General features: G+C 55.1%; 1 protein-coding gene across 4 annotated transcripts; it reads left to right on the forward strand.

Moving 5' to 3' along the window:
• The first annotated feature begins 40 nt into the window (after nucleotides 1-40).
• Nucleotides 41-2,761, forward strand: SLC52A2 (solute carrier family 52 member 2). 4 transcript variants are annotated; one of them, XM_055348535.2, is made up of 5 exons: nucleotides 41-370; nucleotides 673-912; nucleotides 1,111-1,981; nucleotides 2,079-2,202; nucleotides 2,292-2,761. In XM_055348535.2, the coding sequence occupies exons 2-5, from the start codon at nucleotides 783-785 to the stop codon at nucleotides 2,502-2,504; spliced, it is 1,338 nt and encodes a 445-aa protein (XP_055204510.1). In that variant the 5' UTR covers nucleotides 41-370; nucleotides 673-782; the 3' UTR covers nucleotides 2,505-2,761. The 4 variants fall into 4 exon arrangements, with proteins under 4 accessions (XP_055204510.1, XP_030869682.1, XP_018888082.1 ...); XM_031013822.3 differs by having other exon boundaries at nucleotides 67-554; nucleotides 1,603-1,981; XM_019032537.4 differs by having other exon boundaries at nucleotides 73-554; nucleotides 677-912.
• Nucleotides 2,762-13,874: the final 11,113 nt, after the last annotated feature.

Consider the following 13,874-nt stretch of genomic DNA (forward strand, 5'->3'; position numbering starts at 1 on the left):
AATGCCCGCCCGCCGACCAGCTTCCGGGGCGGGACTTCCGGTCGTGGGCCATGCCGGGGGCGGGCCCGGAGCCACCACGGGTGAGTCGGGTCGTGGCTGCTGCCGGGTCCTGCGCGCTCTGGACTGAGGTGGCGTCCCTGGGCCGGCCGGCGGTGTCCTGGTGTGGCGGGAAGCCGGCACTGGAGCGGGAGCGCACTGGGCGCGGGACCGGGAGGCGCAGGGACCGGACGGCTCCCGAGTCGCCCACCTGACGGTACCGAGAGGGCGGCGCCCCTCCGAGCGGAGCCGTCCCGGCCACTCCCCTGGGATCTGACTTGGCTCTTGCGGTCGCGGGCACCATGAAGCCCTGGGGCGTGCGTGGCTCCTCCTGGTAGGCGCCCTTTCCCGGCGTCCGGCTTGGGGTGGTGGTGGCGGTGACTCCAGCCCCGCCTCTCCCTGGAGAGGAGGGCTCCACTCGCTCCTTCGGCCTCCTCCCCTGGGGCCGCAGCGACTCGGGCCGGCTTCCTGCTTCCCTGCCTGCCGGCGGTCCCGACGCTGGCGGGCGGTGCTGCTGGGTACGTTTTAGCCAATCCTCCCCATCTGCGCTCCTGCCCGGGGCTCCCCCGGTTCCCCTGGTCTCACCCTGTTCTGACTCCGGCTCTGCATCCTATCTGTTTCTCTGTTTCTTTCAAGCTAGAAGAGGTCTTCAGTTCCCAGGAGAGCCAAAGCGTGTCTGGCCCTAGGTGGGAAAAGAACTGGCTGTGACCTTTGCCCTGACCTGGAAGGGCCCAGCCTTGGGCTGAATGGCAGCACCCACGCCCGCCCGTCCGGTGCTGACCCACCTGCTGGTGGCTCTTTTCGGCATGGGCTCCTGGGCTGCCGTCAATGGGATCTGGGTGGAGCTACCTGTGGTGGTCAAAGAGCTTCCAGAGGGTGAGTGGGAGGAGGTGCAGGTGTGCCCAAGACTTCTGGGCTGCGGTCAGTGGGATCTGGGTGGAGCTACCTGTGGTGGTCAGAGAGCTTTCAGAGGGTGAGTGGGAGGAGGTGCAGGTGTGCCCAGGAAGGTGGGCTTTGGCACTCTTCTTCACTTGGGCATCATGCCCCTGACATGGCCTCCCCCCTTCCCTGCAGGTTGGAGCCTCCCCTCTTATGTCTCTGTGCTTGTGGCTCTGGGGAACCTGGGTCTGCTGGTGGTGACCCTCTGGAGGAGGCTGGCCCCAGGAAAGGACGAGCAGGTCCCCATCCGGGTGGTGCAGGTGCTGGGCATGGTGGGCACAGCCCTGCTGGCCTCTCTGTGGCACCATGTGGCCCCAGTGGCAGGACAGTTGCATTCCGTGGCCTTCCTAGCACTGGCCTTTGTGCTGGCACTGGCATGCTGTGCCTCGAATGTCACTTTCCTGCCCTTCCTGAGCCACCTGCCACCTCGCTTCTTACGGTCATTCTTCCTGGGTCAAGGCCTGAGTGCCCTGCTGCCCTGCGTGCTGGCCCTAGTGCAGGGTGTGGGCCGCCTCGAGTGCCCGCCAGCCCCCATCAACGGCACCCCTGGCCCCCCACTCGACTTCCTTGAGCGTTTTCCTGCCAGCACTTTCTTCTGGGCACTGACTGCCCTTCTGGTTGCTTCAGCTGCTGCCTTCCAGGGTCTTCTGCTGCTGTTGCCGCCACCACCATCTGTACCCACAGGAGACTTAGGATCAGGCCTCCAGGTGGGAGCCCCAGGAACAGAGGAAGAGGTGGAAGAGTCCTCACCACTGCAAGAGCCACCAAGTCAGGCAGCAGGCACCACCCCTGGTCCAGACCCTAAGGCCTATCAGCTTCTCTCAGCCCGCAGTGCCTGCCTGCTGGGCCTGTTGGCCGCCACCAACGCGCTGACCAATGGCGTGCTGCCTGCCGTGCAGAGCTTTTCCTGCTTACCCTACGGGCATCTGGCCTACCACCTGGCTGTGGTGCTGGGCAGTGCTGCCAATCCCCTGGCCTGCTTCCTGGCCATGGGTGTGCTGTGCAGGTACACAAGGACCCCCAGCCCCTGTGCGGGTGGAAACTCAGGGCTAGGAGCCAGGTCCTGGCGCAGTCAGCCCTGACATTCTGCTCACTCACTGCAGGTCCTTGGCAGGGCTGGGCGGCCTCTCTCTGCTGGGCGTGCTCTGTGGGGGCTACCTGATGGCGCTGGCAGTCCTGAGCCCCTGCCCGCCCCTGGTGGGCACCTCGGCAGGGGTGGTCCTCGTGGTGAGCACAGGGGGACATGAAGTGGGGTGGGGGGGCGTTGCCCTGGAGCAGGCACATCTCACGCTCAGCTGGTGCTGTGTCCCCCTCAGGTGCTGTCGTGGGTGCTGTGTCTTGGCGTGTTCTCCTACGTGAAGGTGGCAGCCAGCTCCCTGCTGCATGGCGGGGGCCAGCTGGCATTGCTGGCAGCCGGCGTGGCCATCCAGGTGGGCTCTCTGCTCGGCGCTGTTGCTATGTTCCCCCTGACCAGCATCTATCACGTGTTCCACAGCAGAAAGGACTGTGCAGACCCCTGTGACTCCTGAGCCTGGGCAGGTGGGGACCCCGCTCCCCAACACCTGTCTTTCCCTCAATGCTGCCACCATGCCTGAGTGCCTGCAGCCCAGGAGGCCCGCGCACTGGTACACTCGTGGACACCTACACACTCCATAGGAGACCCTGGCTCTCCAGGGCGGGCAAGGGCAAGGAGCAGGCTTGGAGCCAGGGACCGGTGGGGGCTGTAGGGTAAGCCCCTGAGCCTGGGACCTACACGTGGTTTGTGTAATAAAACGTTTTTATTTAATGAGTTGGCATTAATTCTTTGAGCACATCTCTCTGTGTGGATGCTTCCCTGAACTAGAGCCATGGCCTGGCCTGTTTAACAGGCTGCCTCTCCCCAGGCCCTGGGCAGGTCCTTACCCACCGCAGGCTGGTCTCACGGGTTGTACAGTCATGCTCTCTGAGCCCAGACTACCCCACATTGCTTCTTGGATCTGCCCTGGGCTCTCTGGGCCCACACGAGCTACCAGCTTCGGTGGTTAGAGGAGTAGAGGAGCCTCTTCCCGGCAAGGCTACTGCTCCACGAGCACCTCTCAAGGGCTGAGGGTCAGTCAGATGGGGCTGTGATGTGCCGAGCCCCCTGTCCACCCTTAGCCCTGGAGTGACTGTTTGCCTGGTAGCTTCCCAGGAGTATCCTGCTAGGGATTTACACCAAGGGGTTGGTGTGCAGGCACCGGGGTACTCAGTGAAGGGGACTCAGAAGAGACAGAGTTTAAGGTTTTAGCCCATCGGGACTGTTTGGCCTGAGCATTACCCCACTCCCCTGAGCCTCCACCCTCTCAGTGACAGCTCCTCCTGCAATCAGACCCCCAAAGGCCCCAAACTCTTTCTTCAGGCAGACTTGGATACAGCTGTCTTCTCCCTGGGCTGCTGGCACACTGCCCCTGGCCCTGAGCAGCCTGGGCCTGTATGTGTTGGCATCTGCAGGGAGCAGGAGCTCAGCACTGACCATGGTCTATCCTGGGCTGGGTGGTTCTTGGGCTCCCACAAAAAGAGCTGGAGCTGCAATGGAACTAACTGAGAGGAGCCCCTGAGCCTGGGAGCAAGGATCTGGAAGAAAGTGCTGGGAGAGACCACGCCAAGGTAGGAGCCTGGCTTTCTTCACCTCGTGGGCCGCCACCCCAGGGAGGCAGGACACCGAACTGTGACCAGTATGACGGGCCTGGCAGCAAGGCCCATTCTCCCAGGCAAGAGGCCCCACTTCTGCAGAAGGGCCCCTGCAGCTGCAGGGAGCGTGCAGGCACTGGGGGTGGTGGGTCTGTTCCTGCTGCCCAAGCTCTGTCTGCGACGGTTCCGCTCTCCAGAGGCCCTTTCTGATTGTCCTTGAGTTGGCCTGCACACAGGCCTTTGAAGGCCTGGTCTTCCTCCCCACTTCTGCTCCCTCCTGTCTTGGCAGGACCATCAGAGGAGGAAGGAACCCCCGTGACCCGGAAAGTCTCTGGTCTGGGCCCCATCAAACATCAGGGGGCAGGCCAGCTCCCAGGGGGGCTCAGGACCACCCAACTCTGAGCGCAGAGGCCACTGCCAGCTCCAGCCTTCCAGGATGCTGCCGCCTGAGGCTGGGCCCCTGCCCAGCTGACCCGGCTGCTTCCCTTTGGGGGTTGCAGGTACTGAGGGTTCTAGGGGGTGGGGGCTGAAGGTTGAGTGTGAGCTTCAGAAGTCGCCTGGTAAAAGAAAGCTTCTGAGGGAGGATGAGGACAAGGATGGGACAAGGTGGGTGGTTTGGTGGCATGGCTATGGGCAACAGGGCTCCTGGTCTCATGCTTGCCCCCTTCCCCTCATCGCTCTGCCACCACCCCCATCAGCACCGGTGCTTGGGGCCTGCCCTCTCCTGTCCACCCTGGGCTGCAGGCTTGGTGGAGCCACCTCCCAGCTTCTTCTATCTTCCCTCCCATAGGCCAGCGATCAAAGGCATCCATGGAGGCTCTGCTCTGTGCCACACATGAGCCACACTCCCCCAGGCCACAGAGGAGCAAGGTGCACAAGCCTGAGTGAGGAATCCGCTGCCTTTTGAAGTCTCTGTGAGCTTCCTGCCCATGCCCAGTAGGAACTGGGGCAGGGGTCAGAATCATAATGGCAGGAAGGTGCCTCAGGGCCAAGGCCTTGAGCACTGCTCACTTACGGTTTCCCGGGGCTGAGTCCAGGGCCAAAGCTGGGCCCCTGGGAGGCAGGATAGCCCACCACGCAGGGCCTGCTGGGGCGAGGATGCCCACCACCACCAGCTGCCCAGCAAGTGGCCAGAGGCTCTGAAGCGCGAAACCCTGCCCAAGAGGAATTTGGAGGAGACTCCACCCTCCACCGGAAGGCAGGAATGGAGCCGGACCTGACGCCCCCCACTGTCCCCAGAGGGTGGTCCCCTGAGTAGGAGCAAAGCCTGCAACTCACTGTTCCTTGTCCCTCCACAAGGAAAGGTCTCCTGGGCTCCTCAACAGCAGAGAAGGGGCCAAGTGCAGTAGCTCATGCGTGTAATCCCAGCACTTTGGGAGGCCGAGGCGGGTGGACCACCTGAGGTCAGTAGTTCGAGACCAGCCTGGCAAGCATGGCAAAACCCCGTCTCTACTAAAAATACAAAAATGTGCCAGGCGTGGTAGCAGGTGTCTGTAATCCCAGCTACTTGGGAGGCTGAGGCAGGAGAATTGCTTGAACCTGGGAGGCAGATGTTGCAGTGAGCCGAGATCGCGCCATTGCACTCCAGCCTGGGCAACAAGAGCGAAACTGCATCTCAAAAAAAGAAAAAAACCAGCAGTGAAGGGCCAGCCAGGCCATGGCCACCACGTGCAGCCGCCTCTCCCAGGTATGTGGTCATCCCATCTGATGCTGATCCTCTGTGTGTGGGGACAAGCCTCGCTGGCTGTGATTGAGCAGCTGACCTAAGAGCCTTCCCATCCTTCAGTTCTGTAGTTCTCCACCCAGCTTAATCCCTAGATGGGTGCAGGTGACTACGGGGTTAAGGAACAGTTGCACCCCTTGATTTTTTTTTTTTTTTTTTTTTGGGACGGAGTCTCGCTCTTTCGCCCAGGCCGGAGTGCAGTGGCGCTATCTTGGCTCACTGCAAGCTCTGCCTCCTGGGTTCACGCCATTCTCCTGCATCAGCCTCCTGAGTAGCTGGGACTACAGGCGCCCACCACCACGCCTGGCTTTTTTTTGTATTTTTAGTAGAGATGGGGTTTCACCGTGTTAGCCAGGCTGGTCTCGATCTCCTGACCTTGTGATCCGCCCGCCTTGGCCTCCCAAAGTTCTGGGATTACAGGCGTGAGACACTGTGCCCGGTCTTGTTTGTCTTTTAGAGGTAGGGTCTCATTCTGTTGCCCAGGCCTGAGGCTCAAGTGAGGTCGAGGACTCAAAGGATCTTTTTTTTTTTTTTTTTGAGACTGAGTCTCGCTCTGTCACCAGGCTGGAGTGCAATGGCACGATCTCAGCTCACTGCAACCTCCGCCTCCCGGGTTCAAGCGATTCTCCTGCCTCAGCCTCCCAAGTAGCCGGGATTACAGGTGCCCACCACCACGCCCAGCTAATTTTTGTATTTTTAGTAGAGACGGGATTTCACCATGTTGGCCAGGCTGGTCTCGAACTCCTGACCTCAGGTGATCCGCCCACCTCGGCCTCCCACAGTGCTGAGATGACAGGTGTGAGCCATGGCGCCTGGCCCAAGATGGTTTTAGATATGAGAAAACATCCTGATAGAAACTGAAACCCTTAGCCGGGCGCGGTGGCTCACACCTGTCATCTCAGCACTTTGGGAGGCCGAGGTGGGCGGATCACCTGAGTTAAGGAGTTCGAGACCAGCTTGGCCAACATGGTGAAACCCCGTCTCTACTAAAAATACAAAAATTAACTGGGCGTGGTGGCGCGCGCCTGTAATCCCAGCTACTCGGGAGGCTGAGGCAGGAGAATCGCTTGAACCCGGGAGGTGGAGGTTGCAGTGAGCTGAGATTGCACCACTGCACTCCAGCCTAGGCTATGACAGAGCAAGACTCTCTCAAAAAAAAAAAAAAATTTGAGCCTGGGCAACATAGTGAGATCCCATATCTACCAAAAAATTAAAAATTGGCTGGGCATGGTGGTGAGAGCCTACAGTCCCACTTACTCGGGAGGCTGAGGTAGGAGGATCACTTGAGCCCAAGAGGTCTAGGCTGCAGTGAGCCTTGATTGTACCACCGGACTTCAGCCTGGGTAACAGAGCGAGAGTCTGTCTCTAAATAAAATAAATACATGATTTTGGAGATTCCCCAGAGATTTGTCCTTTCACCTCCTGCCCTTGATTCTCAGAGGCTCTTACTGAGCCTCCTCAGTTTTCATGGCAACGTAGGTATTTGCATGGTGTCTTGTGGGCGGAGGATTACCTAGGTGCCGAGGCAAGAGACTGAAGGCAGAAACTGTTTCAGTATAATAAAGAAAATAGTTAGAATAAGAATAGTCATAATACAAATTAGATATAGAGATGACCATGGACAATTATCAATCATTATTATAAGCATTATTAATCATTAGCTTTTACCATTACCCTTAGTTGCATTACTAACAAAACGTAGGAATAACTGGCGGGTACAGGGTCAGGTGCTGAAGGGACATGGTGAGAAGTGACCTAGAAGGCAAGAGGTGAGCCCTCTGTCACGCCCGCATAAGGGCTGCTTGAGGGCTCCTTGGTCAAGCCCTAACGCCAGTGTCTGGGAAGTCACCCGTTGCTTAGTAGACTGCGAAAGGGAGTCTCCTTTCCTTGGAGGAGTCAGGGAACACTCTGCTCCACCAGCTTCTTGTGGAAGGCTGGATATTATCCAGGCTTGCCCGCAATCATCCGGAGGCCTAAACCCCTCCCTGTGGTGCTTCAATGTTCACGCTCCTTGTCCACTTTCATGCTCCTCCTGTACTCCTAGTTCCTCTTTGAAGTTTGTAGTAGATAGCGGTAGAAGAAATAGTGAAAGTCTTAAAGTCTTTGATCTTTCTTGTAAGTCCATACAAGAAAACGCTGACGTTTGCTGCCTTCTCTCTCTGCTTCGGCTACCTAAGAGGGAAGGGCCCCCTGTCCTATGATCATGTGACTTGCTTCACCTTGTCAATCACTTACAAGATTCACCTTCCTTATCCTGCCCCCCTTGTCTTGTATGCAATAAATATCAGCACGCCCAGCCATTCGGGGCCACTACCAGTCTCTGCGTCTTGATGGTAGTGGTCCCCTGGGCCCAGCTGTTTTCTCTTTATCTCTTTGTCTTGTGTCTTTATTTACTACAATCTCTCGTCTGTGCACATGGGGACAACACCCACTTAGCCCCGTAGGGCTGGACCCTACAGTGTCTTAGTTCGTTTTGTGCTGCTATAATGCCACAGACTGGGTAATTGATAATAAACTGGGATTTATTGGTTCTGGAGATGTGGAGGTCCAAGAGGGAGGGGCCACATCTCATGAGGACCTTCCTGCTGCCACATAACATGCCAGGAGGCATTATGTGGCTGGACAGAAAGGGGCCAAGCTCATCCTTTTATAAGGAATCAATTCCCGAAATAATGGCATTAATCCCTTCATGAGGGCAAAGCCCTCAAGACCTAATCACCTCTTAAAGGTCTCACCTCTGGCCGGGTGTGGTGGCTCACGACTGTAATCCCAGCACTTTGGGAGGTGGAGGAGGGCGGATCACTAGGTCAGGAGTTCAAGACCAGCCTGACCAACATGGAGAAACCCCGTCTCTCTAAATATACAAAATTTGCCAGGCGTGGTGGCACATGCCTGTAATCCCAGCTATTCAGGAGGCTGAGGTGGGAGAATTGTTTGAACCTGGGAGGCAGAGGTTGCGATGAGCCAAGATCGCACCATTGCACTCCAGCCTGGGATGACAGAGCGAGATTCCATCTCAGAAAAAAATAAAAAGGTCCCACCTCCAATACTGCCACACTGGGGATCAGGTTTGCAATCCATGAACTCTGGGGGATACTTTCAAACCACAGCACATAGATTCAGTTAAGAGACTCTTCTCCTTTTACAGAAGACAATTGGATGAATTGGTTAGGTCACCAAGGCCTTGTCCAGGTTGTCATATGGAGAGTTCTGCTCTTTCACTGGGGATGACCAGCCGCTGCTGCGGACCTTGGGTTGCTGTTATGAAGGAGTGCCTGCAAATCCTCCTGAGGGTGCAGACCCCAGGCCTTGCAGGTGACCAGGAAGGTGATTTCCTGGCAGGCCCAGGAACATAGAAATTGACCCAAATTATAGGTATTGCGTTTCTTGCCTCTGCAAAGAAGCAAACAATACAGGTCCACTCTGATATTTCTTTCTTTTCTTTGAGACTGTTTCACTTTTGTCACCCAGGCTGGAGTCCAATGGTGTGATCTCAGATCACTGCAACCTCTGCCTCCTGGGTTCAAGTGATTCTTCTGCCTCAGCCTCCCGAGTAGCTGAAATTACAGGTGTCTGCCACTACCCCCAGCTAATTTTTGTTTTGTTTTGTTTTTTCGAGATGGAGTCTCACTCTGTCACTCAGGCTGGCACAGTGGTGCAATCTTGGCTCACTGCAACCTCCACCTTCCAGGTTCAAGTGATTCTCCTGCCTCAGCCACGAGTAGCTGGGACTACAGGCACGTGCTACCATGCACACCTAATTTTTTTTTTTTTTTTTTGTATTTTTAGTAGAGACGGGGTTTCACCATGTTAGCCAAGATGGTCTCGATCTCTGGACCTCGTGATCCGCCCGCCTCGGCCTCCCAAAGTGCTGGGATTACAGGCGTGAGCCACCACGCCTGGCAATTTTTGTATTTTTAGTAGAGACAGAGTTTCACCATGTTGATCAGGCTGGTTGCGAACTCCTGACCTCAAGTGATCCACCTGCCTCAGCCTCCCAAAGTGCTGGGATTACAGGTGTGAGCCACGGCACCCAGCCCCAATCTGATGTTTCTTATGAAAACTTCCAGCAAAGCAAACGTAAGGTGGCCTATATGGGATATTTGCACTGTTTCTGCACCTATGTAAATAATTGGACCACACTTGCTGACACCAGCTTCATTTTATGGCCCAGTGTGATTTATTTTTTATTTTATTTAATTTTAATTTAATTTTATTTTATTTTATTTTGAGACAAGGTCTCACTTTTTTACCCAGGCTGGAGTGCAATGGCTCAATCTCGGCTCACTGCAACCTCCACCTCCTGAGCTCAAGCAATTCTCCCGCCTCAGCCTCCCGAGTAGCTGGGATTACAGGCATGAGCCACCATGCCTGGCTAATTTTGTATTTTTAGTAGAGACAGGGTTTTTCCATGTTGGTTAGGCTGGTCTGGAACTCCCAACTTCAGGTGATCTGCCTGCCTCGGCCTCCCAAAGTGCTGGAATTACAGGCATGAGCCACTGTGGTCAGTTTTGTTTTGTTTTGTTTTGTTTTGTTTGAGATGGAGTTTTGCTCTGTCGCCCAGGCTGGAGTGCAGTGGCGAGATCTCGGTTCTCTGCAAGCTCTGCCTCCCGGGTTCAAGTGATTCTCTTGCCTCAGCCTCCCAAGTAGCTGGAACTACAAGCATGCGCCACCATGCCCAGTTAATTTTGTGTTTTTAGTAGAGACGGGGTTTCGCCATGTTGGCCAGGCTGGTCTTGAACTCCTGACCTCAGGACCTGCCTGGGCCTCCCAAAGTGTTGGCATTACAGGCCTGAGCCACCACACCCAGCTAAATTAATTAGTTAAATGAACCTTTGACACACTGTCCTCATTTCCTAGGGCTGCCAGAACAAATTACCACAAAGTTAGTGACTTAAAATTGATGAACAATTTTATTCTCAGTCACTTTGCAAGCCAGGGACCTCCAGCCGACGATGCCCCACCTGGGCCTCGCTGGGCCACAATACCTGCTGCAGAGACAACTCGCCCACTCACCCCACCCGGGCCGAGTCTGGCTTGCGCACTTGTTCCCAAGTTCTTGTCCTGCACCCACAAACAATGGGGATACACTGGCAATCGAAGAGTGAGGGTGGAGATTTTATTGAGTGATACAATAGGTGGGGGGTTTATTGAGTGATAAAACAGTTTTCAACAGAGAGGAGACGTGGGGGTGGTCCCCCTACTTAAAGGCAGGAAAGTCCCCTCAATGTGGCTGAGTCCAGGGCTTTTATGGGCTCAGTATTGGGGAGGGGCAGGTCATAGGTAGTATTAGAGAAGGCAACATTCAACTGGTTAAAAGCATTATTCAGGCTGGGTGTTGTGGCTCATGCCTGTAATCTCAACACTTTGGGAGGCTGAGGCAGGCAGATCATCATCTGAGCTCAGGAGTTTGGGACCAGCCTGGGCAACATGGTGAAATCTTATCTCTACTAAAATACAAAAAATATCTGGGTGTGGTGGCGTTCATGTTCGCCTGTAATCCCAGCTACTGGGGAGGCTGAGGCATGAGAATTGCTTGCACCAGGAGGTAGAGGTTGCAGTCAGCCAGGATCGCGCTACTGCACTCCAGCCTGGGTGACAGAGTGAGGCTCTCTCTCTCAAAATAATAATAATAATAATAATAATAATAATAATAATAAACTAAAAGCATTATTTGGAAAGAACCCATCAGGAAAGGGCAGGCAAACAGGAACAGAAGTTTTCGCTCTGGGTCTCGAGTTTCATCCCAGACCAGCAGTTCTGTCTTCAGGCTTCAGGCTGTCTTTTTGGCTTAGAGGTGTGGTTTCACCAGGGACCCGCCCTATCTGCCTATGCATTTGGCTGCCTCCTGTCGCTATCAACACATCAGGGCTGAGTTCAGTGGCTCTTGCCTATAATCCCAGCGCTTTGGGAGGCTGAGGTGGGGAGGACTGCTTGAGACTAGGACTCAAGCAATCAACACTGTCTCGGGCCGGGCGCGGTGGCTCACGCCTGTCATCCCAGCCCTTTGGGAGGCCGAGGCGGGCGGATCACCTGAGGTCGGGAGTTTGAGACCAGCCTGACCAACATGGAGAAACCCTGTCTCTACTAAAAATACAAAATTAGCCGGGTGTGGTGGTGCATGCCTGTAATCTCAGCTACTTGAGAGACTGAGGCACGAGAATCGCTTGAACCCGGGAGGCGGAGGTTGCGGTGAGCAGAGATCATGCCATTGCACTCCAGCCTGGGCAACAACAGTGAAACTCTGTCTCAAAATAAATAAATAAATAAATAAAAACACTCTCTCTACAGAAAAATTTAAAAATTAGCTAGGTGTGGTGGTGCATGCCTATAGTCCCAGCTACTTGGGAAGCTGAGAAGGGAGGATCCCTTCATCCCAGGATGTCGAGGCTGCTGCAAGCCATGATCGCCTCACTGCACCCCAGTCTGGGCCACAGAGTGAGACCCTGTCTCTTAAAAAAATAAAAATAATAGTGCCAGGGGCTGGGCACGGTGGCTCATGCCTGTAATCCCAGCACTTTGGGAGGCCGAGCGGGCGGATCACGAGGTCAGGAGATCGAGACCATCCTGGCTAACACGGTGAAACTCTGTATTAAAAATACAAAAAAAATTAGCCGGATGTGCTGGCGGGCGCCTGTAGTCCCAGCTACACGGGAGGCTGAGGCAGGAGAATGGCGCGAACCCGGGAGGCGGAGCCTGCAGTGAGCTGAGATTGCGCCAGGTACTCAGGAGACTGAGGCAGGAGAATCGCTTGAACTCGGGAGGAGAAGGTTGCAGTGAGCCAAGATTGCGCCATTGCACTCCAGCCTGGGCAACAGAGTGACACTCGGTCTCAAAAAAATAATAATAATAATAAATAAATAAATAAATAAATAACAGCCAGAAATTTATTCTCTCACAGTTTTAGAAACCAGAAGTCTGAAATTGCAGTGCTGTGTATGTGTAAACAAAACAGACAAACGAAAGCACTGGTCTGAAATCAAGGTGTCAACAGGGTTGGTTCTCTCTGAGGCTCTGAGGAAGAACCTGCCAGTTCTCTTTCCTGCTGTGGAGCTGCTGGCTCCGGGCACCTCAGCCGTGATCGTCTCCCGTCTCTACCTCCACCTTCATGTGTGTGGCCTTTCCCTCTGTGTCCCAAATCTCCCTCTCTCTTCTCCTGTAAGGACACCGGTCATTGGATTCAGGGCCTGCCCTTACCCACAGTGACTTTGTCTAAAGACCCTTGGCTTAATTTCATCTGTAATGATCCCATTTCCAAATAAATTTGCATTCCCAGGCTCTAGGGGTTACGACAGTGTCTTTTTTTTTTTTTTTTTTTTTTTGAGACAGTGTCTTGCTGTGTCACCAGGCTGGAGTGCAATGGCGAGATCTCGGCTCACTGCAACCTCTGCCTCCCGGGTTCAAGTAATTCTCCTGGACTCTCCTGCCTCAGCCTCCTGAGTAGCTGGGACTACAGGCGCCTGCCACCACACCCAGCTAATTTTTTGTATTTTAGTAGAGACAGGGTTTCTCCATGTTGGGCAGGACGGTCTTGATCTCCTGACTTCCTGATCCACCCGCTTCAGCCTCCCAAAGTGCTAGGATTACAGACGTGAGCCACCGTGCCTGGCCTGGACAGTGTTCTTTTGGGGGACAGTGCTCAGCCCAGGAGACATGAAATGAACACGTGCTCATTTTATAGCTATGTGAGAGCCACGCTTCTTAACACCTATTTAACCTTCTCTTTTTTCTTTTTCTTTCTTTCTTTTTTTTTTTTTTTGAGACAGTCTCGCTCTGTCGCCCGGGCTAGAGTGCAATGGCTTGATCTTGGCTCACTGCAACCTCTGCCTCCCGGGTTCAAGCAATTCTCCTGCCTCAGCCTCCTGAGTAGCTGGGATTACAGGCACACACCACCAGGCCCAGCTAATTTTTGTATTTTTAGTAGAGATGGGGTTTCACCATGTTGCCCAGGCTGGTCTCAAACTGACCTCAGGTGATCCGCCCGCCTCGGCCTCCCAAAGTGCTGGGATGACAGGCGCGAGCCACTGTGCCTAGCCCCTTCTTTCTTTAATGACAGTTCTGGAGACCAAAGAGACTGAGAACACAGGGTTTTGGGAACGTGGGAGTTCTGGGAGGTGACGGACAGGCTTGAGAGCGGGCCCGCACTGCAAGGCTAGAGTGAGATGCATTTCTGAGTCTTGGATGGGGCAGGGGCTGTGGGCACTTGGGACCTGGGGAAAGCTTTCACCACATCCCTGGGCCCTGTGGCTCAGCTGTGTGACATCGACTCCCCACCACACCCTCGGGGGCAGGATGTCACGCCCCATCCAGAGCCCTGCAGCCGGGCAGGATCCTAGGCTACAGTGTGTCTCCCGGGATGCTAAAACAGGACAGAGGTCATTCCTTCGTTCATTTTGGGGGTGTTTCCCAAGAGTGGATGGCAGAGTCCTCCACCTGACCCTTCCCACCTGGGGCAGCCATGTCGGTTGGTGGCCAAGCCTCCCTGTGATGGCACTGCCCAGGCCCCTAGGCAAGGCATGGCATATCC

The sequence above is a fragment of the Gorilla gorilla genome, chromosome 7, assembly GCF_029281585.2.
Source record: "Gorilla gorilla gorilla isolate KB3781 chromosome 7, NHGRI_mGorGor1-v2.1_pri, whole genome shotgun sequence".
NCBI lineage: Eukaryota > Metazoa > Chordata > Mammalia > Primates > Hominidae > Gorilla > Gorilla gorilla.